This window comes from Carcharhinus amblyrhynchos, unplaced genomic scaffold (genome assembly GCF_965287045.1).
Source record: "Carcharhinus amblyrhynchos unplaced genomic scaffold, sCarAmb.v2.hapA scaffold_37, whole genome shotgun sequence".
Taxonomy (NCBI): domain Eukaryota; kingdom Metazoa; phylum Chordata; class Chondrichthyes; order Carcharhiniformes; family Carcharhinidae; genus Carcharhinus; species Carcharhinus amblyrhynchos.
The window spans coordinates 2495897-2521655 of record NW_027649778.1 but is presented as its reverse complement, the minus strand read 5'-3'; the positions used below and the strand labels follow the sequence as shown (position 1 = coordinate 2521655).

The 25759-nt window shown below is 42.6% G+C and overlaps 1 protein-coding gene across 3 annotated transcripts in view; it reads right to left on the bottom strand.

Annotated features, from left to right (window-relative positions):
• Nucleotides 1–25759, bottom strand: part of samd4b (sterile alpha motif domain containing 4B) — a 93495-nt gene that overhangs the window by 18928 nt on the left and 48808 nt on the right. For 2 of the 3 annotated variants that reach the window (XM_080218290.1, XM_080218291.1), the window contains exons 4-5: nt 8243–8509; nt 172–281 (exon numbers count right to left, since the gene is read on the bottom strand). In XM_080218290.1, coding sequence (XP_080074416.1) covers nt 172–281; nt 8243–8509 — 377 coding nt within the window. The remainder of the gene's footprint in view (nt 1–171; nt 282–8242; nt 8510–25759) is intronic. The other variant, XM_080218292.1, reaches the window with a different exon arrangement.

The following is a 25759-nucleotide window of genomic DNA, read 5'->3' as shown; positions in this document are numbered from 1 at the left end:
CACCACCCTCAGAAAAAAGAAGGTATCTTCACTCTTAAAATTGTGTCCTCTGGTTCTAGAGGAAATCTCCTCTCACTAATAGCCATACTATTTTGATGGACTGTGAGATGGACTACAAGTTTCCACACCTGCCATTTATCAAAGTCACTGCGATACATTGCAAAGACAAACCTGAGACTCCAGCTGATGTTCAGTCAGAGTCATCATCTCTTCATAAGTTAACTGAGAGAAAAGCGATGCGTACTTGTGTAGCCGGAGACTTTTCAACCAAGTGGGCACATCTGCAAAGAAAAGAGAAACTGAATCAATTAGAGCCAAAGGATCAATTCACTGATCTGCTTTATGGTTAGCCGTCCTACAATAAAGATTTCAATTTGTAATACAATGCATAATATAACAATTACAGTTATATATCAGACTTACAAATGCCAATAACACTCAAACTTGGTCATTGTCAACATAATGTGCAGTCATATCTCAGCAAGGAGCAAAGCATTATCCACAGCCACAGTCACCATCCAGCCCCAAATGCTACACATCTTACTGCTGTTAACCTCCAACAGTAATCGCTTTAATGATATTACTCCCAGAAAAGTGTTTGACTCTTAAATGTGCTACAGATGTAGTATAGTACATCTGTAGTATTCTGTGGTCCTGTGAGAGGCATAGCAGGGAGGATTGGGAGCAGCTGTTCCCCTTAGTTGAAGGGTCAGTTATGAAGGGACACATGTTAAAAGTGAGGGGGGATTTGAGGAAAACCATTTTTTTTTGAAAAGAGGGTGGTGATGGTCTGGAATGTGCTGCCTGGGAGGGTGGTGAAGGTGCAATGCCTCACATCCTTTAAAAAGTACTCAGATGAGTATTTGGCACATCATAACATTCAAGGCTATAGGTCAAGTGCCAGCAAGTGGGATTAGATGGGAGGTTAGGGCCTTTCATGTGTTGGTGCAGACTCAATGGGTCTCTTCTGAACCTGAAGTATTCTGTGATACTGGAGTGGCTACACAAGACAGACCAGACTCTCTTTCACCAGAGAGGGAGAGAGAGAAAAAATAGAAAACAAGTCACCCAAGGCACTTCCCACAGACACAATTACAGGATAGAGAAAGCACTGCTCATGTTCTGGGGTGTGCGGGGAAGCAAAACAAGAAGGGAACGGGAGCAAACAAGAGATGAGGGTTTGAAGCCAGGCCTCAGAGCTGGAATTAGTTAATTACTTCTAATTCAGTGCCTTCCAGTTCCCCAGAAATGCAATGATGGAGAAACCAATAGAACCTAAAAAGTTCAAAAGCCATGCAGAGATGAGGGCAGGCAATTTAGCCCAACTAACTCATCCTTTCACAGATGTCTACAGTCACCACAGTATCCATTAACCTTCACTTGGGAGACTATTTGAAGCACTGTAACATTTCAGTTTGATGGCCTATCAAGAATGAAGAATCTGTATTTCTGAAACGTTAGCATCTGTGGGAGGCAAAACAGAGTTATCAGGCCTGAGTATTTTCACATTTTTGTTTTTTATTTGACAGTCATACAGCCATAGAGCAGAAAAGACCCTTCGGCCCATCGAGTCTGCACTGACAATAACTGCAATGAAAGGCACACTAATCCCATTTTCCTGCACTTGTCCCATATCCTTGGATATTAGAATATTTCAAGTCTTAGTCCAAATATTTTTTAAAGGTTGCAAGGTTACCAGCCTCCGCTACCTTCCCAGGCAACGCATTTCAGATTCACACCACTCGGTGATTTTTTTTCCCCCTTAAATCCCCTCTGAATCTCCTGATCTTACTCTAAAACTATGCTGCCTTGTGACTGACCTCTCAACGAAGGGCAACAGCTGCTCCCTACTCACCCTGCCCATACCCCTCAATCTCAGACACCTCAAATCATATCTATGCCTCAGCCTTCTCTGCTGTAAAGGGTTAGATTTCCAGTATTTTGGTTTGTGCGCCCAAGGAACTGGCACCTGAATTTGTCTTCGGCTCGTTCGTTATGTTCTAGCTGGGTTATAATTTAAACTAGTTTAATCACTTCTCCTGACATTGTTAGGCTATTACCAGGGCCTTAACTTGTAATAATGGTTTAATCTAACTAACACCACAAACACGGTAGGCCAGAAAGAAAATGCATCTTCTGATTTCCCAAGCTGGGAACTGAACCCAGGTCCCCAGAGCTGTGAAACAGCAGTGCTAACCACTATGCTACCGTGACACCCAGTAGGAATACAAAATATTCAGGAAAAAGGCTAGTAGTGCCAAATGAACCAGATTATTTGGAATGCAGTTACCCTACTTACCTTTTGCCACAATCTCTTTGGGCACACTGATGATGCTTTTAAATCTATACACGATGCCCTCCCATGCAACTTAGTCCACAACATGACTACATCTCAAAAGTTCCCCTCGACTAGTGTCCCTTGGGATTGGAAGGCTTCATAAGGAATAAACTTCCTGGATTAGCTAAAGTCAATCTCCTTCATAATCCTACAAAGTTAAGCAGGCTACTGTTAAATTCTCTACTTTTACAAAAAAAACAAACTTAATTCTTTTAACATTTCTCAATTTAAATTCTTGCTATGTGGAATCACTGCTGCTGAACGCAGCAAACCTTTTGCTGTCATCTTACCTGAACGCTAATGCTTGGATTCTTACAACAGAAAGATGTTACATATTCTATTCTCAGAGTATGCTGTAATAAAGTTGTTAACTTCAACCAAGATTAAACACTATTCACACAAGCTCACTGCAATATATAAAATACATGACTATTAGATAGATAATCTTTATTAAATTGGGAGGTAGAGCAAATCGTGTGGATGGAAACAGCAAGTTATTGAGGCAGTTTGACCAAGTCAGCAAAAATGTGGCAGATGCAGCTCGGTGGGAGGAAATGAGAGGTAATTCATCTGGAAATCAAGACAGATCAAAATTGAATATTTTCATAATGGTTTGGAAGGGATTTGGGTGCTCATGTACATAAATTACTCAAAGATATTTAGTACATGACAATTTACATTTATCCAACACCTTCAGCATGCTAAAACATTTCAAAATGCTTCACAACAGCATTATGAAAGAGAATTCGACACCAAGCCATATATAAAAAAAAGAGAGATATTAGGACAGGTGACACTGGGAGATGGTGAGTTCAGGGAGGCAATTTCAGAGCTTGGGCTTTGTAGGTGAAAGCATGACCACCAATGGAAAAGGCCAGAAATGGACAAGCAAATCTCAGAGGGGGTTGGAGGAGGTTACTGTGACAATAAAAGTCAAAACAATGAATGAACTTGAAAACACAGGATGAGGACTTTAAAAAAAAAATCAAGGAGTTGCCACCCTTGCAGCCAACATGGGTCAGTAAGCACAGGGGTGATGGTTAAACAGGCACTGGAACGAGTTAAGATACAGGCGATGGGTGGCACAGTGGTTAACACTGCTGCCTCTCAGCGCCAGGGACCCAGGTTTGATTCCCAGACTACTCTCTTACATCACTTAACTCTGGGCAGACAGAAGATAGAAGCCTGGCAGCAATACAATTTTATTTCAATTCAGTCTGCACATTCTCACTGTGCCTGCATGGGTTTCCTCCAGGTACTCCAGTTTCATCCCAGAATCCAAAAGATGTGCTGGTTAGGTGCATTGGTCATGTGGTGACAAGGGGATTTTCACAATAACTTCATTGCAGTGTTAATGCGAGCATACTTGTGGCGCTAATGAATAAGCTTTAAAAAAAATGAAGTCATTGATTGGCTAATAGAATGTTGGCCTTTATATCAAGGAAGCGGAAATATAAAGGGAAGAAAGTTTTGTTGCAATTATTTTTTTTAAAGGGTCTTGGTCAGATCCCATCTGAAGCACCACATTCAGTATTGTGTGCCACACCTCAAAAACAGTCTTAGCAGGGGTACAGGGTAGCTGCATGGGAGGACATCATGTGTCAGTTTAAGCGCGCCAGTGGTCTGAAGAGATCGAGGGAAAAGATGAGCAAGTAGGATAAATCCATCCAAAACAACCTGGTTTGTTCGGCACTAATAGCCTTTTCCTGAGCATTTATATTCCTACTGAATCTCATGGTAATATCCAGGGTTGGAAGGTTTAGATTAAATTAAGAGAACCAGTTGCATAAACTTGGCTTGCACCTCCATAATTTTAGAAGCTTGAAAGGGGTTATTAGAGTTGGTTTTCATTGACTAAGGGATCTGACAGGGTAGATAGAGAGAAATGAATCCCCTTGTGGAAGAAACCAGCCTCCCATCCACTGACTGTCTATGCTTCCCGCTGCCTCAGCAAAGCAGCCAGCATAATTAAGGACCCACACACCCTGGACATACTCTCTTCCACCTTATTCCTTCAGGAAAAAGATAAAAGTCTGAGGTCACGTACCGACTCAAGAATAGCTTCTTCCCTGCTGCCATCAGACTTTTGAATAGGCCTACCTTGCATTAAGTTGATCTTTCTCTACACCCTAGCTATGGCTGTAACACTACATTCTGCACTCTCTCCTTTCCTTCTCCATGAACGCTATGCTTTGTCTGTATAGCGCTCAAGAAACAATACTTTTCACCATATCCCAATACATGGGATAATAATAAATCAAATCAACCTTAAAATTAGAGCTTAGGATATTTAAGATTGAAATAGGGAGCACTTCTTCACAAAGGGGATGGAAATCTGGAATTTCCTCCTCAAAGGTCATCAATATCTGGGGTCAAGACAGGCAGACAGATTTTCATTAAATAGCCATTGAGGGATATGGATCAATGATCAATTCATTTTAGGAGGAACAGCCCCATCCTGTTCCTATCCCAGCACCACAAGTTTGAAATAAATTTAAAAAGTTGATGTTTTCTTCTCTTTCTTGTGACCTTGTAACATCCATCACTCATTGAGCCAAGACACATACAGGTCCCCCTGCCTAGAGGTCTTCTGACACCAGTTTGCACTCAGCTACCAGGAGGAGAGAAAGTGTTCTGGTGCAACTAACATTTGGGTTTTTCCTTCTGTATGAGGAAGGGGGAAAGAGAAAGGAAAACTGTAGGAGGTATTGATCCATTTGAGACCAAAAAAGTGACTAGTTAGTGAGGAACTAAAACCCTACATACCAACCCATTGGTATTCCACTCTCCCAGTCAAGCTAACTAATACATCAACATTTCACGACATATCTTGTAATAACTGATTTCCCAGCACTGAAATGCATCTTCCAAATTTGGCCACCGATATTCTACTTTTGACTAACATCAAAATGGTGGTTGCAACAACACAATATTTAAAACTGATTATCGGACTCAGAATCAAATGATCAAACTCAAACAGCCAATACAATATACTTTGACGTTCAAATATATTTATTCCCACACACTTGGGAAATCTACAAAAACAACCCACTCAGACTACTCTCTTACACCACCTAAACTCTGGCCAGACAGAAGCCTGGCAGCAATTCAATTTTATTTCAATTCAATTTCCCAATCAGGGAAAGAAGATCATGGGGCAGCACAATGGCACAGTGATTAGCACTGCTACTTCGCAGCGCCAGGGACCCGCGTTTGATTCCCGGCTTGGCTCATTGTCTGTGCCGAGTCCACACATTCTCCCCGTATCTGCGTGGGCTTCCTCCGGTTTCTTCCCACAGTCCAAAAGACATGCAGGTTAGGTGCTAAATTCTCCCTCAGGGTACCCGAACAGCTGCTGGACTTCGGCGACTGAGGGATTTTCACAGTAACTTCATTGCAGTGTTAATATCAGCCTATTTGTGGCACAAATAAACAAACTTTAGGCTGGGGAGAAGGGTGCAGTGCAAATGAAAACTGAAGGTGAGAAAAAGAAACAACCTCGATCACCACAAATGGTTGAGAAAACCTTAAATCAGATATTTTTTATTCTGAACAACTGGATTGTCATGATTTGCTGGAGGAAGAATATCATTGGTATGGTTTCAGAAACGTGTAATGTTGGGTGCATGAACTCTTCATGTTGTTGGATCTCAACAGCACTACAAGGGGGTAAAATGTCTATTCCTATGACGGAAGTAATTTGGATATGATGAATTAAAAGCACACCATATACTGGCTTAATTCCAAGTCTTACTTGAATATATTGGCACAAATCCATGAAATAAGCATTGCAGGAACACTGGGAGGTTTGAGCAAGAAATAATTCTTGTTCTGTTCAGGTTTTATCTAACACTTTAGCTCAAGTTTAAAATCCTGATGTTTCCTACACTGGAGGAACAAGTTTCACCCAAACTGCTGCCTGCATTTTGGAGAATTCCTAACACACCTAATTGCCTCAAGGAACCAGAGATGTAAGTGACAATCTGTTGATAATATTAATAATATTAGCAGGCTTGGAAAGGCAATTAAATTCTGTAGGCCTGAGTCAGTAGAGTGGGTGGAACGGAGGATAAATATCACAGGATGTGGGAAAACTCCTTATTAGAAGCATCTATTTCCCCGAGTCATATTACAAGGTTTAAATTGCTTCATAAACCGAGCACTTGAGGCTCCAGCAACTTATGAATGTCATTATAACACATGGATGGGTTACTACCTGGGAACACCTCAGGCATTGACTGCATACAGTGAATACTCCATAAATGCACACAGAGGAAGAAACATGTATAAACTGAAATGGAATTAATGTGCCCAAATCATTCCTATCAGATATCAGAAAAATACTGACATCCTGTTGAATTAGACACACCCTCCCAGATTTCATCTATTGCATCACAACACTGCTCATCACCCAAGCACCATGTGCATCAAGAATGGACACTCGGTTAAAGTAGCAAAGAATTGCAACCATCAGCACACGTCAACCCATTTGCGGGAGTGGAAAATGCTGCTTTATTGTGATTTCCAAGAACACAGAAGAGCCTTTTCTCTCACCCTCTACAGACGCACTCGTGTTATTTACCCATTTTGGTGCCTGCCGACATGGACGTCACTTGTGGCTTTCCAACTGCTAAACATTGCCAACTTAAAACAACTCCAAACACAAACTTTTGGATGGCAATCACAAGGTGCCTCCGCACGTTATTCAGTGATTACCAATGCAAAAGGAGGTCAGGATCTGAAACTGCCCTCTCCCCTTTGTCAAAAAGCCTGTAAACACTGAGTACGAGCCCAGGTAAGCATTCAGATGAGTATCAGAGGGTGCCCGACACCCATGATGCTATAGCACAACAGTCATCACCCGTGGAATCAGCTTATAGATAGTAAGTTACTCGAAGGCCAAAACAGCATGTTCCAGTCGAACATTCAAGGAAAAGGGAGATTTCAGAGTTTTCCAGCAACCAATGCCTTCTAGGATAGATAAAGCAGGTGGCTCAAATCAGTTGCCTGTCAAATTTTATTGGCTGCCATATTTGCCCACCAGTCACCGGAATTTTAAATAATTTACTGTGGCGAGTATGGAGGCATTTTTGGAAACGCGATAAGGTGCTATATAAATGCAAGTCTCTCTTTCCAAAACGACTACAACTTCAAAAAGTAGTCTGTTTAAAGACTTGATGAAAAAAAATTCTGAACAATAAAGAATTCTATTCAGTCCAGCTACAGGAGTCAGCATCAATAAAGTTCATCAGTTCATGCTGATGCTTCCATTTATTGTTCTGGAAAAAATATTCAAAATGCTCTTGCTACCAAATAATACACAGGAAAAATAAAGACATCAACAAATGGAATATTTGTCAATTACTGGAATCTATTCCAAGATACTTTGAGTTATTGATCAAACAATGTACATATTACTGCCTTTCCCACTGACTGATAGATTAAAGATTTGCATACTAGCAAGGCACAAAGGATAGATGCAGAATGAACACTGTATACAGCTGTATCCAAGCAATAGTATCCCTATGCAGAGCAAAATGAAATATATTCACTGCGACACCAACTAGATCTTTCACAGATCAGAACCAACTATCCACCTCATCTCAGTTGCCTTCACTGATCCTAGATGGGTTGGGCTATCGGCTCCCAACACATTGGTCTTGTGTGACCAACTGTCATCTCAATGCAACCTGGTCACATTCAGCAAGACTAGCCATCAGACTGTTAAAAATCTTCACTTTCAATGCCCTTCCTGATAACTGTCAACAGATCTGAGTGAAAGGGTTTTCCACCTACCCCTTCAACTTACTCCTAGCTTCCTACTCTTCATGACAGACTTTCAGCCCAAACTCTACATAGTTCAATCACATTTTCTGTGCCAATAACCTGATCATTGTCTCTTACCTTTCATGCCACTCCCCTCCTCCTGAAATGTGTTGCGACTTGACCCCTGTTCCTCTGTCTGCTCACTGCCGCCACTGCCAGAGGAGGCTATGCTGCTCTGCGGGGAGAGTGGTGCATGGTCTGATGGGGCGTAGACTGCCCTGGTACGTAGGTCGTCTGGAGACATCCACTCGCTGACCACAGACTGGTTTGTCATATTGATCGGTGGGGTGAGGGAAACTGAGCGCTTCAGAGGACTGTGGTTGGTTTGGGTTTGGCCTTGGAGAACTGAAAATTAAAAATGGCACATTAATTTATTTTAAAAATTTAAATGAAGAAACTTGCTCCGTCCTGCAACAAATAGTGGGCAAAACAAAAAGAAAATATTTAAGAAGATGGGGTTTCAGGAATTCAGCTCTGGTCAGTTCTGCAAAAAGAGTAACTAACTCCCCAGCCTGACTCAAATTACAAAATGTTAATCTCTAATAATTGACATTGCTGTGCATCTCAGTATTAAATGTTAAAATCATATCTACTATGTGAACCTAAAATGGCCTTGGCAATCTAAATCAGTGATGGATGGGCTCTGCATGGAGCTTTAGAAATGCAAGCTGAGATCCCCACTTCCTGATCTGCCTCCACTCCTATCAAAGAGTCTATTGCCAAAATGATAAATGCCTCGTGCTCTTGATCGCTCCAGATTCGTACTCAAAAACCACTTGGTACCCCAACCCTACAAACACCATTTGTAATGTTCTTCTCCAAACTTTGGCTAACTTAAGCCAAGACACAATTGCTGGTGACTCTAAGAATCTCTCCATGTCTGCTGAGATCTGAAAAATGTGACTGAAAGCAGAAACACTTCACACATACACACAAATAAATGCCCATTCCGAGATCCAAATGTGTAGAATTATAAATAATATACAAGGAAACTTTAAAAACATTTTAAACTTTCCTTTGCACTTTTAATTAGCCAGAATTGATGGAATTCTGCACCTGTAAAGACTTGATTACCCGTTAAGACTTGCATTCCAACTATGATCTTGTAATTGAGTTTGTGTCTATTTATGCCGTTTGTGAACCCAACTCTTCACTCACCTGATGAAAGGATGATACTCTGAAAGCTTGTGCTATCAAATAAACTTGTTGGGCTTTAACCTGGTGTTGAGAGACTACTTACTATGCCTATCCCAGAAATGGAATGCTGTTAATAGAAAAATGTATCTTTCTACCACAAAAACAATATTCTAAAAAGTGACTCCAACTAGGAAAAGGAATTGTAACAAGTACTCAAGGACATTATCGGACAGCACAGTAGCACACTGGTTAGCACTGCTGCCTCAGTGCCAGGACCTCAATTCAATCCCAGCCTCGGGTGACTGTGTGGAGTCTAACGTCCTCGCCATGTCTGCGTGGGTTTCCTCAGCGTGCTCCTGTTTTCTCCCACAGTCCAAAGGTTAGGTTGATTGGCCGTGCTAAATTACTCTTTAGTGCCAGAGGGATTAGCAGGGTAAATATATGGGGTAATGGGATAGGGTCTGGCTGGGATTGTCATTGGTACAGGCTCAATGGGCCAAATGGCCTCCTTCTTGAACCAAGGAGGGGGGGGGGGGGTGCTCATAGATTGTAGTGAGTGAAAACTAAACACCAATTAACATTTGTAAAGGCTCAAATGGGCAATATTATTCAAAAAAAATGGAGTATGCACTGTGTGTACAGACTAGAAAGTTTATTGGCTGCGTTTCAAAGAACAGTAGCTTTCAAAATGGGGTCTGTAGAGACACAAAGGGTCCTGGAGAGTGTGCAGTGGTCAAGAATAAAGTGAAAGAAAGTGGCCAGAGGCATATTCTTGCTTTCCCCGTGCATGCTGGCTGGGTTGTGCTTTCTCCATACTCCTGCCAAGAATAGACAGACTCTGCAGTGTGAAACAAGCACACCCACCACATTGATACCAATAAATAAATGCCTGTTTTCTTAAAGGCAGTATTAACACACACTTTACATGCAGCACTTTCATCTTAAGATTACATGCAGACGGGGATGTCATTACTAATCCTTTGGAAAAAGACAACCTACTACCAAAGAGGGATAGGTCTCTCAAATAAATGACAATCAGATCATATTCCAAGTATACTAAATTCTGTTAACTCCCCTGTTCTATCTGGATTACCGTTCATTGGGTGCTGCTTATCCTATGGTAGATACCTCATTCGTGGGATTGTTTTTGACAGTAAATTATTGATAGTTAGAGCTACAATCCAATCCTGACCAATCACACATATACGTTCTTAGAGGAATTAATGGACAATGATCAGGAGCAGGAGGACATAAATTTTCCACCACCCAGTTGAGACCAGCTGCTATTGCCTTAATTGAGATCAGCTCAAACTGGCTAGGCTCCTGAACACACCCTAATCCACGGGGAAACTCACTTTAAAAAAAAGTCCTTTTTCTTGTTCTGTCCCAGTTTTTGCACCCAACACATGGTACACGGAACATGTTATGCTCTCGTATTTCTACCAATGTCATTCACACATCAGTAATCCCGTTAAATTTTCATCCCCCTAGGCCATGGATACAGAGATCAATAATAATTCCCTTGTCAATCCAGCTAATTCAGACCAGGTGACTATTTTTGCCTGTTTTGCAGTTTCACATTCATAGAATCCCTTCAGTGCAGGAGGCAGCCATTTGGCCCACAAAGTCTGCACCGCCCACAACCCCACCTAGGCCCGATCCCTATAACCCCATGAATTTACCCTAGCTAGTCCCCCAGACAGTAAGGGGCAATTCAGCACGGCCAATCCACCGAACTCACACCTCTGGAGTGTAGGAGGAAACCCACGCAGACATAGGGAGAACGTGCGGAGTCCACACATAGTGCCCCGAGCCAGGAATTGAACATGGGTCCCAGGTGCTGTGAGGCAGCAGTGCTAACCACTGTGCTACCCCATTGAATAATGGCTACTGACATATTTTTGTATATAAAATATTCAAGATATTGGCTCAGAGCTGTTCATGATCCAACTGAATTACAGGATAACATGAACTATATCCAAAGATTGCTAATGTTTACAGGAGCTCCCTTCGACTTGCACAGTTTAAAGTTTATCACAAGTAAGGCTTACATTAACACTGCAATGAAGTTACTGTGAAATTCCCCTAGTTGCCCCACTCTGGCGCTGGTTCAGGTCAATACACCTAACCAGCACATCTTTTCAGCTCAGTTAGAAGTAGAAGTTTAATTTTTCACTTTAATTAGAAATTTTAATTCTTGTAATTATAGCTTCAAACCTTAGAAATGTTCTTTAGACCACCTGTTTCGCTTTCCCACCAAATGCCACTTTATATTAACTCAGTGTGTGATAGTCTCAGTTGATCAATGAGCTAAAGGCCCTAAGGGTGGTTTGGAACTTTCCCATTCTAAGGCTCATCAGGATAGTGGGATTTCAGTTCACAGTTTGTGAACTGAAATCCCAGTAACCTGATGAAGGAGCAGTGCTCCAAAAACTAGCGGCTTGTGCTACCAAATAAACCTGTTGGACTTCAATCTGGTATTGAGACTTCTTACTGTGTTTATCCCAGTCCAATGCCAGCATTTCCACATCATGACTTTCCCGATGGACAGAGTGAAATTTATAAATATGTCATATATCTAATGGCAGAGACCTAAATGTTTGCTGTTGTAGTAATCAGATGTAGCAATGATTCTGTTTTAGAAACAAGAGAGGCTTCAGGTTAATGGCTTGTTAGTAAGGGTGCAGCAGATACAACGTGTTCAAGAGACCATGGTTAGGAAGTTGCAAAATTGAGTATAAGTGAATGGCTGATCATCAGAACACCAAATTTAAAATGTCTACAACTAATACAGTCCAGATTGGAATGCTTGTTACTGGAAAACACATGGGACACTTCACAAAAAAGTGTTAATATTCTATTTTCCTTCATTGCCTTTATAAATAGTATTACAGGGCGGCACAATGGCAATGGTTAGCTCTGCTGCCTCTCAGCGGCAGGGAACTGGGTTCAATTCCAGCCCTGGTCACTGTGCGGAGTCTGCACATTCTCCTCGTATCCATGTGGGTGTCCTCCGAGTGTTCTGGTTTTTCTCTCAGGCCAAAGATGTACGGGTTAGGTTGATTGGCCATGCTAAATTGCCCCTTAGTGTCAGGAGGATTAGCAGGGAAGGAGTGTGTGTGTTTACAGGGATAGGGCCTGGGTGGGACTGTGGTTGATACAGACTTGATAGGCCAACCCCAGGCGTTCAGGCAGCAGTGCTAACCACTGTGCCACCCCATTAAATAATGGCCAGTGACAGATATTTTTCTGATATTGGCTCAGAGCTGTTCATGCACAACTGCACTGTAGGGCCTCCTTCTGCTGTGTAGGGATTCCACGATTCTTTGAAATAGTTTTGGTCAAATGGAGGGAACAGCAAAATTTGGAGAAAATGACTGGAAGGTATGACCACGAATCACATAAATGAGTAATTGTGAGTTGTTTTCTAAAAGATGCATCTTGCCTGATCCCCTTCAGTTACTGCTCCACCTCTGGTGGCTGTGCCTTCGGTTGTCAGGATTCTAAACTTTGGAATTCCCTCCCCAAACTCCTCTGCATCTCTTTCCTCTTTTAAGATCTTCCTTAAAACAAATCTTTGACTATCTGCCCCAGGTTCCCTTTCCAGCTTGGGTCACTGTCTGCACATTTTCCCCATGTCTGATTGGGTTTCCTCCAGGTGTTCCAATTTCCTCCCACACTCCAAAGATGTGCTGGTTAAGGTGCACTGGCCATGCTAAATTGCCCCTTATTGTCCAAAAAATGTGTGGGGTTCTATTGATTGGCCATGCTAAATTGCCCCTTGGTGTCCTGGGCTGCATTAGTTAGAGGGATTAGCAGGGCAAATATGTGGGGTTATAGAGATATGGCCTGGGTGGGATTGTGATTGGTGCAGACTCAATGGGCCGAATGGCTTCCTTCTGCACCGTAGGGATTCTAATGATATTTTCTTATGTGGCCCTCTATCAAATTCTGGCCTGCTCTACAAGGCTACTGAGTATGGCTTTGGGACATTTTATTACATTATTAATACAAGTTGCTGTTGTCTAATACCAATTGACTGCCACAAGCTTTTAATATGCAAGAATGATGAAATCCCAACGCCAAGTAGCGCAGGGGAGATCTCTTTGGTAATTAAAAACTCACCAAAAAAAACAGAATTAGCTCTTTTTAACTTTATTTAAATTTGAACATTCACAAGCTTCACTGCTAAAGTGCTTTGGGAAACCAGCTACACTGGTTTGGGAAACATTCACTCAGTTTAAAAAAGTTAAGCAGTGAATCAGTGCAAGAGAGGAAGTTGGCCCATCATCTTTTCCCACTACTTCACATTCCTGACTCCGTCTTGGGATGGGGAGAGGGTGGAACGTCTATGGCTTCTTTCACTGAGAGTTGTTGTTTCTGCACTGCAATCTCCCACTATGTTTTTCTCCCCCTATTAAATAGTAAACACCCTCTCCCACTCACTGCTGAAAATAGACACGTTATTCCTAAGGCAGCAGGCTGGATGGATTTTCGATTCAGCAGAGATCTGAACACAATGAAAACCCTGTAAGATCAACCTCTGGGACATTGCTTGGCTGAATACCTGTGTGACGCACAGAGAATACAGCACTGATATATTCAGCATTGAGAATGAATCAGCTCTCCCAGTGATGATTAATTTTAAACAGAAAGTGGATTAAACAATTTGAAATCAAGATAAGGGGACTTCTCCCATTCCTTTAAATTTCTACCCGAGCCTGCTCTCATTCCATCTTTTCTCTAAGCTACACCACAGAATCCCTACAATTGTTACTCTGCTAATTCTCTTCCTTCACAGGGACAGAGGAAAAAAAATGGTGTAGTGCAGGCAAGGCAAACTTTCAATTCAGCATTTAATATTGTACAGCACAACCAATGGCTTCCAAAAGGGAAGCATTTCCATTAGCTAGAATATCCGACCACCCTCATTATACAAAATTTCCTCATTCAAGAGAGGCACAGCACATTAAAATGCCCCAGAGACAGATCAGACAACCAAGTTGACAAACTAGGCACATTTCCTGAGGTATGCAAACACAGTTGAGAGAGACAGGGATCACACAAGTATGTTAAATATGTAAATCTCTGCCAGGGCAAACTCTTCACATAAACCTCAGTTAGTGAAAACAGATGAACATGACGACATTTGTGTGGGATGAAGCTATTGCATTTGCACATAGGTTAGTCAGAGCAGACATTAAAATGGTTCATAGGCATTTTTTAAAGGGAGAAAATGGAGATCTCTTGAACCCATAATGGTTTGCCTTTTCTTTTAAAGTTTATTTATTATCACGAGGCTTACATTAACACTGCAATGAGGTTACTGTGAAAATCCTCTAGTTACCACACTCTGGCGCGTGTTTGGGTACCCTGAAGGAGAATTTGACATGGCCAATGCAACCTAACCAGCATATCTTTCAGACAGCGGGGGGGAAAACTGGAGCACCCAGAGGAAATCAACACAGACACAGGGAGAATGTGCAGACTCCGTACAGACAGTGACCCAAGCCAGGAATCAAACTCGGGTCCCTGGCACTGTGAGGCAGTAGTGCTAACCACTGTGCCTGCTACCATTGAGACAGCTTGGTAATAAAAGAAACATCAATCCACATTTCTTAAAAAAAGCACTTGGGCCTAAGTGATCCGGCATAGCTCCAGAGCACTGAAGAGATGACGAGATGAGTACATATTCAAGCTCACCGTTCCCAGATCATAGAGAAAGGTCATTCAATACTCAGACTCATCAGTCTGGGGCATGTTACTGACTTCCCAACAGAAGGTAAAAATGCAAAGTAGTCCTAGCAGTCAGCTCAAGGCACTGCTGGCTGATATCCTGGGTGAAATCACAGCTAGGGAATAAGTGCATGATGTGAATGTTACCCCCAAATTGACCATTTTTCTTTCTTCAGTTTCAATCAGTCACACCAGGACAATTTTCTTTAGCAGTCTAACAGTCTGTAGTACATTTTACAGAGATTGAGATTATAGAAAATACCAAACCCCTCTCTGTATTGTGGAAGATTATAGTATTTACAGCACAGAAAAGAGTCATTCGGCTCAACAGATCCATGCCTATGCTTATGCTCTACACAACTAAAATACATTGGCAAAGCAGCTGATCTCTGCTCCACACTTCCCACTGGTACCAAAGAAGATTAGATTGCACAAGTATCCTTGTGACACACCAAAGTCAACCAAGAAACAAACGATTTTTCCCCGATCTCTGTGGAGAACCTTTAAACGGCGCCAGTTAGTCAATTTCTATTCCATCAAACTTGCCTCATTATGATGTGCAGTGAACTGAGTACCACAGCATCAGTCATACGTAAGAGTTGTGATTTAAGCCACATTTGAGACTCAACCAACACGAGCACCCATCTTCCAGCTTGCTAGGAAAGATCCCAGCAGGGAAGCAGTGTGAAATTTGTCTATCTGGCCTGTGATGGCAAGAACCAGATAGCAGACAGATGTCAGTGGTTGCTTTACACTGGCATTTCAGCATCGGCAAAAGGAGCAAAAGCACCCTTGTGTACTTCAATAGAGAACAGAACTTGGCATATTCCAGAATAAAACCCTAATCAGAACTTGTCTACTGCCAACAAATTTTTAACAGTGGCATCTCATTACAGCTGATTGAAGTCTATCACTTATTTCCTCTGGTTTCGTCTGCATATCGTTCACAGAAAACCCAAGATGCATAATTTTAGTTGACTGCACAGAGGAGAAAAACAGCTGTAGATATGTACTGCCTTCAGGCATTTTTGTTCCAAGCTATATATAGGCTGACACCACTGGCACGGTTGAGTACTGAATGTTCTCTGTAGCTTTTATAACGCACATGTTTTCGATTATGTAACATCTGCAACAGACATTTTCTGAGTTGCTTTAATAAGTTATTTTCTCCTTCCTTTAGGACCCCCTTCCTGGACTATGTTTTTTGCCCTTCAGCAAGAGGGTGGATAATTGAAATGCTCTCAGGCCTCTGCCAATGCCAGTCAAACCAAAACCAGATGCATGAGAGAGCTTGGTGATTTTCTAGGCCATCTTATCTTTGAGAGAAAGTGCTGCTTTGCCTTTCTTTCCCCTTCCCCCATTCCAAGATATGCAGCCATGTTCTGAAACCTGTGGTGACAATTCGTAATCTATTCTATGGCAGTTTGCTGGAACAACTCACTGAGCTGCCCAAATATTTCTGCTGCTAAAACACTCTGGAGAGGAGTGGATGGAACAAGTGAATGATTCTTAAAATATGTCAAAGTAGTCAAATTTCTGGCTTAAAAGTACACTTGGTGCAAATGCAGTTAGATTACCCAAGTTAACCCAGCAAACTGCAACTTTTTTCCTCCTCTTCCAAAATGTTAATTTGAGATGCCATTCCATAGGTGCGACCCACCCTTTAGTAGGGGAGCTAAGAGTACTGACAAACTTTTTGACCATAAAGAACAAAGTCAGGATAGATACTTGACAGAAGCCACTGATAGCTACTCTAAATAGCTTTCAGCCTGGGGTGCCGAGGACAATATCACTTATTGTGCAGCCACCCTCCAGCCAAACAGAGACCAAGAACTGAACGTAGGGCCACGTTCACAGCGCCTCTACGGCTGGGTCATTGTAAGGAGTTCCATTTAGCAGTTTTGCAACTATTTTGTGCAATGTAGAAGTTTGGGTACATGAATAAAAAAATTACCTGCAGAAAATATAAAGCCTTAAAACCAAAGCAAACTGGCATGTTCACCACTCTTCACTAAGTGCATAAAAACAAATAGCAATAGTAAATCATTCAAACCCTTCAGCCTATTCCTCAATTCAATACAATTGATCTTCAACCTCAAATCCACCTTCCTCCCTGTTCCTCATATGCTGAGAGATCACAAGTCAATTTCATAGAATCCCTACAGTGCAGGATGAGGCCATTCAGCCCATTGAGTCTGCAGTGACCACAATCCCACCCAGGCTCTATCCCGATAACCCCGTGTATTTACCCTGCTAATCCTCCTGACACTAGGGTCAACTTAACATGGCCAACCAATCTAATCCCCACACACCTTTGGACTGTGGGAGGAAACCAGAGCACTCGGAAACCCAGCAGACACAGAGAACTTGCAAATTCCACACAATGACCCGAGGCCAGAATTGAACCTGGTCCCTGACACAGACAGCAGTGCTAACCACTGTGCTGCCAGGCTTTTCAGTCTTGAATATACTTAATGATGGAGCATTCACAACCCTCTGGAGTATATAATTTTGAAGATGCACAGCTGAGTGAAGAAATTTCCCTTGTCTCTAAGTGATCGATGTCTTATCCTAAGGCAGTGAACCTGAGTTCTAAATTCCCAGACCAGCAGAAACAACCTCTTAGTGTCTACCCATCAAGCCTCTCTAGAATGTTCCAGTAAAATCACCCTTGATAATTCCAGATACCAGGAAGTATTGGGTTAATGGGCACAGTGGTTAGCACTGCTGCCTCATGACGCTAGGGACCTGGGTCCAATTCCGGCCTTGGGCACCCGTCTGTGTGGAGTTTACACATTCTTCCTGTGTCTGTGTGGGTTTCCTCCGGGTGCTCCGGTTTCCTCCCACAGTCCAAAGATGTGCAGGTTAGGTAGATTGGCCATGCTAAGTTGTCCCTTTGTGTTCATAGATGTGTAGTTTGTGGGAGCAGGGGGGTGGATTAGTGGGGTAAATACACAGGGGTGAGCCCGGGCAAGATGCTCCGTCAAAGAATCAGTGTAGACTCGATGGGATGAATGGTCCCCTTCTGTAGTGTAGAGATTCTATTCTAGATTCTTCTATGAGTTTACTCAGCCTCTCATCTACTACCAAAGTGAGTAACCTAATTTCTCCACATTACACTCAATCATGCTCACTCATTTAACTTTCACTTTGCAGCTTCCTTGCTTTTTCCATATGCTTATATTCCCATCTAACTTTGAGTTACAGGCAAATTTAGATACAGGAATTAGAAGGGAACAAAAGTAATTAATGCAAATTGTGAATAATGGAGGCTCAGCACGCATCCATGTGGCACTCCATTACACCTAGGTTGTGAACCTGAAAATGTTGTGTTTATCCCCACTCACTGTCCATTAACCAATCCTTCACTTGTGCTAATACATTACTCCCAATTCCACATATAAACCTTTCATATGGCACCTTAGTGTGCTTTGGGAAAGCCAAATATATTGCATCAACTGGTTCCCCTTTATCTATTCATTACCTCCTAAAAAAATTCTAACAACTTTTTGTCAGGCATAATTTCTTTCTGGTAACATCATACTGATTGTCTGGTCACAGAGCAAGTTTCTAAATGCATTGTTAAAGGCTGCCTTAATAATAGGATTACGAATTGTCACCACTATTGCTATTCACTGCACAGGACCATCAACTGATGCTATGCACTAGATAGATACATACATCGATGACATTTTCTTCCTTTGGACTCATGGTGAACAATCACAGAAATAACTATATCACGACATCGACAAGTTCCATCCCAACATCAAACTCACCATGGACTACTCTCTGGAATCAGTTGCGTTCTTGGACACACGCATCTCCATCAAGGATGGACACCTCAGCACTTCACTGTACCCAAGCCCATGGATAACCTCACTTCTCCAACTTCCACCCTAAACATGTTAAAGAAGCCATCCCCTATGGACAAGCCCTCTGTATACACAGGTTCTGCTCCAATGAGGAGGATCACAACAGACACCTCCAGACGCTGAAAAGGTGCCCTCGTAAGAGCAGGATATGGCACTCAACTCATCGATCAACAGTCCCAACACGCCACAGTTAAAAACCGCACTGACCGCCTCAGAGGATAATACAATACACGGCAGACAGAGTACCCTGCATCGTCCAATACTTCTCCAGAGCAGCGAAGCTATGACATCTTCCCTGGAGCCTTCAACATGTTATTGATGAAGACATCTCACCAAGGCTATTCCCACACCTGCATTTCTTGCCTTGAAACAACCGCACAACCTCAAACAGACCATTGCTCGCAGCAAACTACCCAGCCTCCAGGAGAACAGCGACCACGACACCACACAAACCTGCTACAGCAACCTTTGCAAGAGGTGCCAGATCGACGCGGATGCCATCATCTCACATGAGAACACCATCCACCAGGTACATGGTACATACACCATACACTTGTAACTCGGCCAACACTATCTGCCAACACTATCTGCCTATATGCTGCAGGAAAGAACGTCCCAAGGCATGGTACATTGGGGAGACCATGCAGATGCTACGACGATGGATGAATGAACACTGCTCGACAATCACCAGGCAGTGTTCTCTTCCTGTTGGAGGAATACTTCAGCAGTCACAGGCATTCGGCCTCTGATCTTCAGGTAAGCGTTCTCCAAGGTGGCCTTCATGACACACGACAGCACAGAGTTGCTGAGCAGAAACTGACAGCCAAGTTCCGCACATGAGGACAGCCTCAACCGGGATCTTGGGGTCATGTGACACTAACTCCCACAACTTGCCGGGGCTTGCAAAATCTCACTAGCTGTCCTGGCTAGAGACAATACACATCTCTTTAACCTGTGTTTAACCCTCTCTCCACTCACATTGTCTGCATCTTTAAGACTTGATTACCTGTAAAGACTCGCATTCCAACTATTCTTTTGTAAATTGAGTTTGTCTTTAAATGTCCTTCTTGAGAACAGAACTCCCACTTACCTGACGAAGGAGCAGCGCTCCGAAAGCTTATGGCTTTTGCTACCAAACAAACCTGTGGACTTTAACCTGGTGTTGACAGGCTTCTTAGTGTGTTTACCCCAGTCCAACACCAGCATCTCCACATCATTAATAACAGGTGCCAGCTGATGGTCGTAGGTCTGTAGTTCCTTATTTGTTCTCTCCCTTCTTTCTTAAATAGCAGAGTTACATTTGCTCACTGCCGATCCACTTGATAATTCTAGAATGTAATGATGTAGGGAAACTATAAACAGTGCATCCAGTATCTTTGCAGTTTTCTTTTTGAAATCCCTAGGCTGTAGGCCATCAGCTCCCAGACATTAGTCAGCTTTCAGACCTTTAGGTTTCTCCAATACCTTTTCTCTGCTAATATTAAGTTCTCTATTTGTTAGCTAAACAGTTACTCTATTTCTGTAAATTCTACTGTGAAGACAGACAAAATATTTGTTCAACGTACTTAAATTCTCCACTTGTACTAAACTCAAGCACTTAATCCAGAACAATCTGAATGGCAAGCATATTATAGCTATTACTGAAACATAGCTAAGGACTGGCAGCTCAATGTTCCAGGGTACAGATGCTATCGGAAAGATAAAACAGGGGGCAAGAGAGGAGGAGGAGTTACACTTTTGATTAGGGAAAACATTACAGCAGTACTGAGGGGGGATATATCCAAGGGTTTGCGCACTGAGTCTATATGGGTAGAACTGAGAAATAAGAAAGGGGGAAATCACTTTGATAGGCTTGTACTAGAGGTCCCCAAATGGTGAGTGGGAAACTGAGGGGCAAATATGGAGAGAGATTATGGACAGCTCCAAACAAAATAGGGTAATAGTAGGGGGTTTAAGCTTTCCCAACATTGACTGAGACAGTCATAGCATTAGGGGCTGGGACGGAGAGAAATTTATTGACTGCATTCAGGAGGAATGTCTCATTCAGTATGTGGATGGCCTGACCAGGCGACGGAGGCGGAGGAGCAAAACATGATCTCCTCTTGGGAAATAAGGAAGGGCAGGCAGCAGAAGTCATTGTGAGGGATCACTTTGGGACCAGTGACTATAATGCCATTAGTTTTAAGATAGCAATGGAGAATGATAGGTCTGGCCCAAAAGTTAAAATTTTAAATTGGGGAAAGGCCAATTTTGATGGTATCAGGCAGGAACTTTCAAGAGTTAATTGAGGGAGTCTGCTGGCAGGCAAAGGCGCGGCTGGTAAGTAGGAGGCTTTCAAAAAATTGTGTTAACCAGCCTTCAGAGTAAGCACATTCCTCAAAATGAAGGGGAAGGCTAGTAAAGAACCCTGGATGGCTCAGGATATTCAGACCCTGGTCAAGGAGGAGGAGGAGGAGACACACAACATGCATAGGCAACTGGGATCAAGTGGATCCTATGAATAGTACAGAGGGTGTCGAAGTAGAGTTGAGAGAGAAATCAGGAGGGGAAAAAAAAAGGGACATGATATTGCTTTGGCAGATGAGGCAAAGGAGAATTTGAAGAGATTCTACAAACATATAAAGGGCAAAAAAAGAGTAATTAGGGAGAGAGTAGGGCCTCTTAAGGATCAACAAGGTCATCTATGTGCGGATCCACAAGAGATAGGCAAAATCCTAATTCTCATCATTATACGTTGAGAAAGGCCTGGATGTTAGGGAACCTGGGGAAATAAATAGCGATGTCTTGAGGAATGTATATATTACAAAGGTGGTGGTGCTGGAAATCTTAAAGCACATCAAGGTAGATAAATCCCTGGGACCTGATGAAGTGTATCCCAAGATGCTGTGGGAGGCTAAGGAGGAAATTGTGCTTCCCGTAGCAGAGATATTAGAATCATGGACAGTCGCAGGTAAGGTGCTTGAAGGTTGGAGGATAGCAAGTGTTGTGCCTTTGTTTAAAAGGGCTGCAGGGAAAAGCCCGGGAACTATAGCTGTTTGTAGAATCTCTTCGGATTTTCCTTTGCCTTATCTGCCAAAGCAATATCATGTCCCTTTTTTTGCCCTCCTGATTTCTCTCTCAACTCTACTTCTACACTCTCTGTACTATTGCATTTTCATAGATCAAACCAGGGCAGGACTTACTGAGTTAATGGTAGGGCACTGGGGAGAGTTATAGAACAAAGAGATCTAGAGTTTACAGCTCATTGAAAGTGGAGTCACAGGTGGACAGAGTGAAGAAGGTATTCAGGATGCTTGTTTCATTGGTCAGAACATTAAATACAGGGGTTGGGATGTCCTGTTGAAGTTGTACAAGACATTGTTAAGATCACACATGGAATACTGTGTACAGTTCTGGTCACCCTATTATAGAAAGGATATTAATCTCGAAGGAGCACAGAAAAGATTTACCAAGGCTTGATGGTTTAAGTTATAAGGAGAGGCTGGATAGACTGTGACTTTTTTCTCTGGAGCATAGTAGGCTGAGGGGTATCTTGTAGAGGTCTATAAAATAATGAGGGGCGTAGATGAGTTAAATAATCAATATCTTTTTCCAAAGATATGGAGTCTAAAACAAGAGGGCATAAGATTAAGGAGAGAGGGGAGAGATACAAAAGGATCCAGGAGGGCAATTTTTTCACACAGAGGGTGGTGAGTGTCTGGAACAAGCTGTTAGACGCAATAGTCAAGGTGGGTACAATTTTGTCTTTTAAGTGTTTAGACAGTTACATGAGTAAGATGGGTACAGAGGGATATGGGCGAAGTGTTGGCAATTGGGGCTAGCTTAGTGGTTAAAAAAGGGTGGCACAGGCAAGTTGGGCCAAAGGGCCTGTTCCCATGCTGTAAACCTCTATGATCCTATTGCACAGTTACTCTGGCACTAAAATATGTGCTTAGCTCAGTGCAAGGTACCACACCTATAAAGTTGGTGAGGGTATGAAATAATTTTCCACATTCAGAGATCAACAGGACATGAGATCATTCTGACCCATGTCCATATTCTCACATGGTATCAATGTCACAGTGCATGAATAGCAAAGGACAGTGCTTGCAGACCTCAGCAGAGATTTTGGGTCGAACTCAACAATTTCAAATGGGTATACCATTATATTAGCGTAAAATTCAAAGTTGGCACTCCCTTGCAGTGCTGTGGGAGGGCTGCAGCACTCACGGAGGAGGATGAGGATGAGGATGAGGATGAGGATGAGGATGAGGATGAGGATGAGGATGAGGATGAGGATGAGGATGAGGGCAGATGTCAAAGATCCCGTCCCACCAACGTGAAGAAGACAGGTGAATTATCCCCAGTGTCCTAGCCAATATTTTCTCAACCAAAGCATTACCAAACCAAATGACCTGCTCATTATCGCATTGCTGTTTGTGGGATCTTGCTGTGTGCAAATTGGCTGCCATATTTCCCATATTACAACACAGCCAACACTTTTTTAACAAATAAAGCTGCTTCATTGAAGCCATTTTACAGCCAAGATATCCAGTGGTCTTGAAACTTGCTACACAAATGCAATTCTTTTAAGTGATTTGTTAGCTTTTTTCATTTAAAATGGTGTATTCAGAAAAACTGATGTTCCTCAACTCAAGCCAGGTTATGCCTCCACAGATATCAGCATGTCTCTGGTAGTTCCCCAAGTAGCTCTTAATTATGCATCAATTTAGGCAGGGTACTGAACTGCAGAATGATAGACAGCCTGAAATTATAAATCTTTGTCCTCACCCATGGGCAGCATGGTGGCACAGTGGTTAGCACTGCTGTGTCAGAGGGCCAGGGACACAGGTTAGATACCAGCCTTGGGTTGCTGTCTGCATGGAGTTTGCACATTCTCCCAGTGTTTGCGTGGGTTTCCTCCAGGTGCTTTGGTTTCCTCCCACAATCCAAAGATGTCGGGTTAGGTGGATTGGCCGTGCTAAATTGCCCTTTGATGTCCCAAGATATGTAGGTTAGAGGGATTAGTAGGATAAATACATGGAGTTACTGCATAGGTCCAGGTATGGGCCTCGTTAGGATGCTCTTTTGAAGAATCGGTGCAGACCCGATGGGCCAAATGGCCTCCTCCTGTACTGTAGGGATTCTATGATTCTAATCAGTCAGTATATTCTCACCCAACGTCTATACATGCAAACTTTCCGGTAGGAGTCACTGGACATAATTCAGAAAGAAACCTTTGCCAGATTTTCCCCGTACCTAGTTGGAGACGCTAACATCCAACTCCAGTCAATTCATTACCACCATCTAACTTTAGAGGCAAGAACCTAACAGAGGAGCATCCTGGTATCTTTCACACTGGTGAGTGTATTCACCAACTTAATGACTAAGAAAACTACTGAAAAGTGAGATCTTACACTTGTTGTAAAATGAATTTTGGAGAGAGTACCAAATAAAGCTTTTAACCAACAACTCTACTTTTAAGGGACAAGCTGTTGTCAGGCAGTGTTGTACATAGAAAGCACATCAACTCACAGCAAACTGCTATGTGCAAATTACTGTCAGACTTGAGAATGGACCTTGTTGTTCTTCCTTCACTTTAATAGAGTTGCACGCTAAAGTGTGTTGCAGGACTAGGCAAAAATCATACAATGCAAGCCACATCAACTGAATACAAATAATTACATAACTGAACTTAAATCTGATAAAAAGTTCATTTTAGTTACTTTCACCTCAGCAAAAGCAGAACCATCATAGTGCACGGTGGCACAGTAGTTAGCACTGCTGCTTCACAGCTCCAGAAACGCGGGTTTGATCCCAGGCTTGGGTCACTGAGTGGAGTTTGCACATTCTCCCCGTGTCTGCATGAGTTTGCTCTGGGTGCTCCGGTTTCCTCCCACAGTCCAAAGATGGGCATATTAATTGGATTGGCATTGCTAAATTGCCCCTTAGCGTCCTGGGATGTGTAGGTTAGAGAGGTTAACAGGGTAGGTGTGTGGGGTTGTGGGGATAGGGCCTGGAGTGGGACTGTTATTGATGCAGACTCAAATGGACTGAATGGGCTCCATCTGCACTGCAGGGTTTCTAAGATTAAAAGCAGAAACTCTTGAAATTTTAATTATGATTCAGTGCATATATCAATAAGAAAAATTTCGATAGAAGCAAAGGTCAGCATTAGCACAGGCATTGATGCTACAAGTCACCAAAATAATGATGCTTAACTAATAATTAACTGGATATGAAGTGCGCCAGGACACCCAGAGGACATCAAAGGTGACAAAATCCAAGATTTTTCTACTGGTTTGATTGATAGCTTGAGAAAAGATTCTTTGTTTGGTAGAAATTTGGACCATGTTCCATTGGATCAGGGAAAATTAAGGGGTGCTGTGTCTATAACAATGTACAATGCAACGAAAGGATGGACAATGGCAGAATCTTGGCAGTAACGTCTACACCAAACCTTTAGCACAACAAGCACCTCAGACTTCACACAGCAAGCATCAGCAGAACTGCACACTGAAAAGGAGATTGAGTTGGTGACAAAAAGCCTGGTCAAAAAGATAAGTATTAAGGAGCAGGGACAGTGAGTAGTAGAATGGCACAGAGACTTAGGGAAGGAATTTCAGAGTTCCAGATTCAGGCAGCTGAAGTAGAATTAGGGATACACAAGAGACCAAAACTGCAGATGTAGAGATCTGTGTTGAAGGATGTGATACAACTAGGGAGGGGCAGGGATATTGGGAGACTTCACAGAAATCATAGAAACCCTAGAGTGCAGATAGAGCCCATTTGGCCCATCGAGTCTGCATCGACAACAATCCCATCTAGACCCTATCCCCATAACCCCACATGCTGACCCCGCTAATCGCTC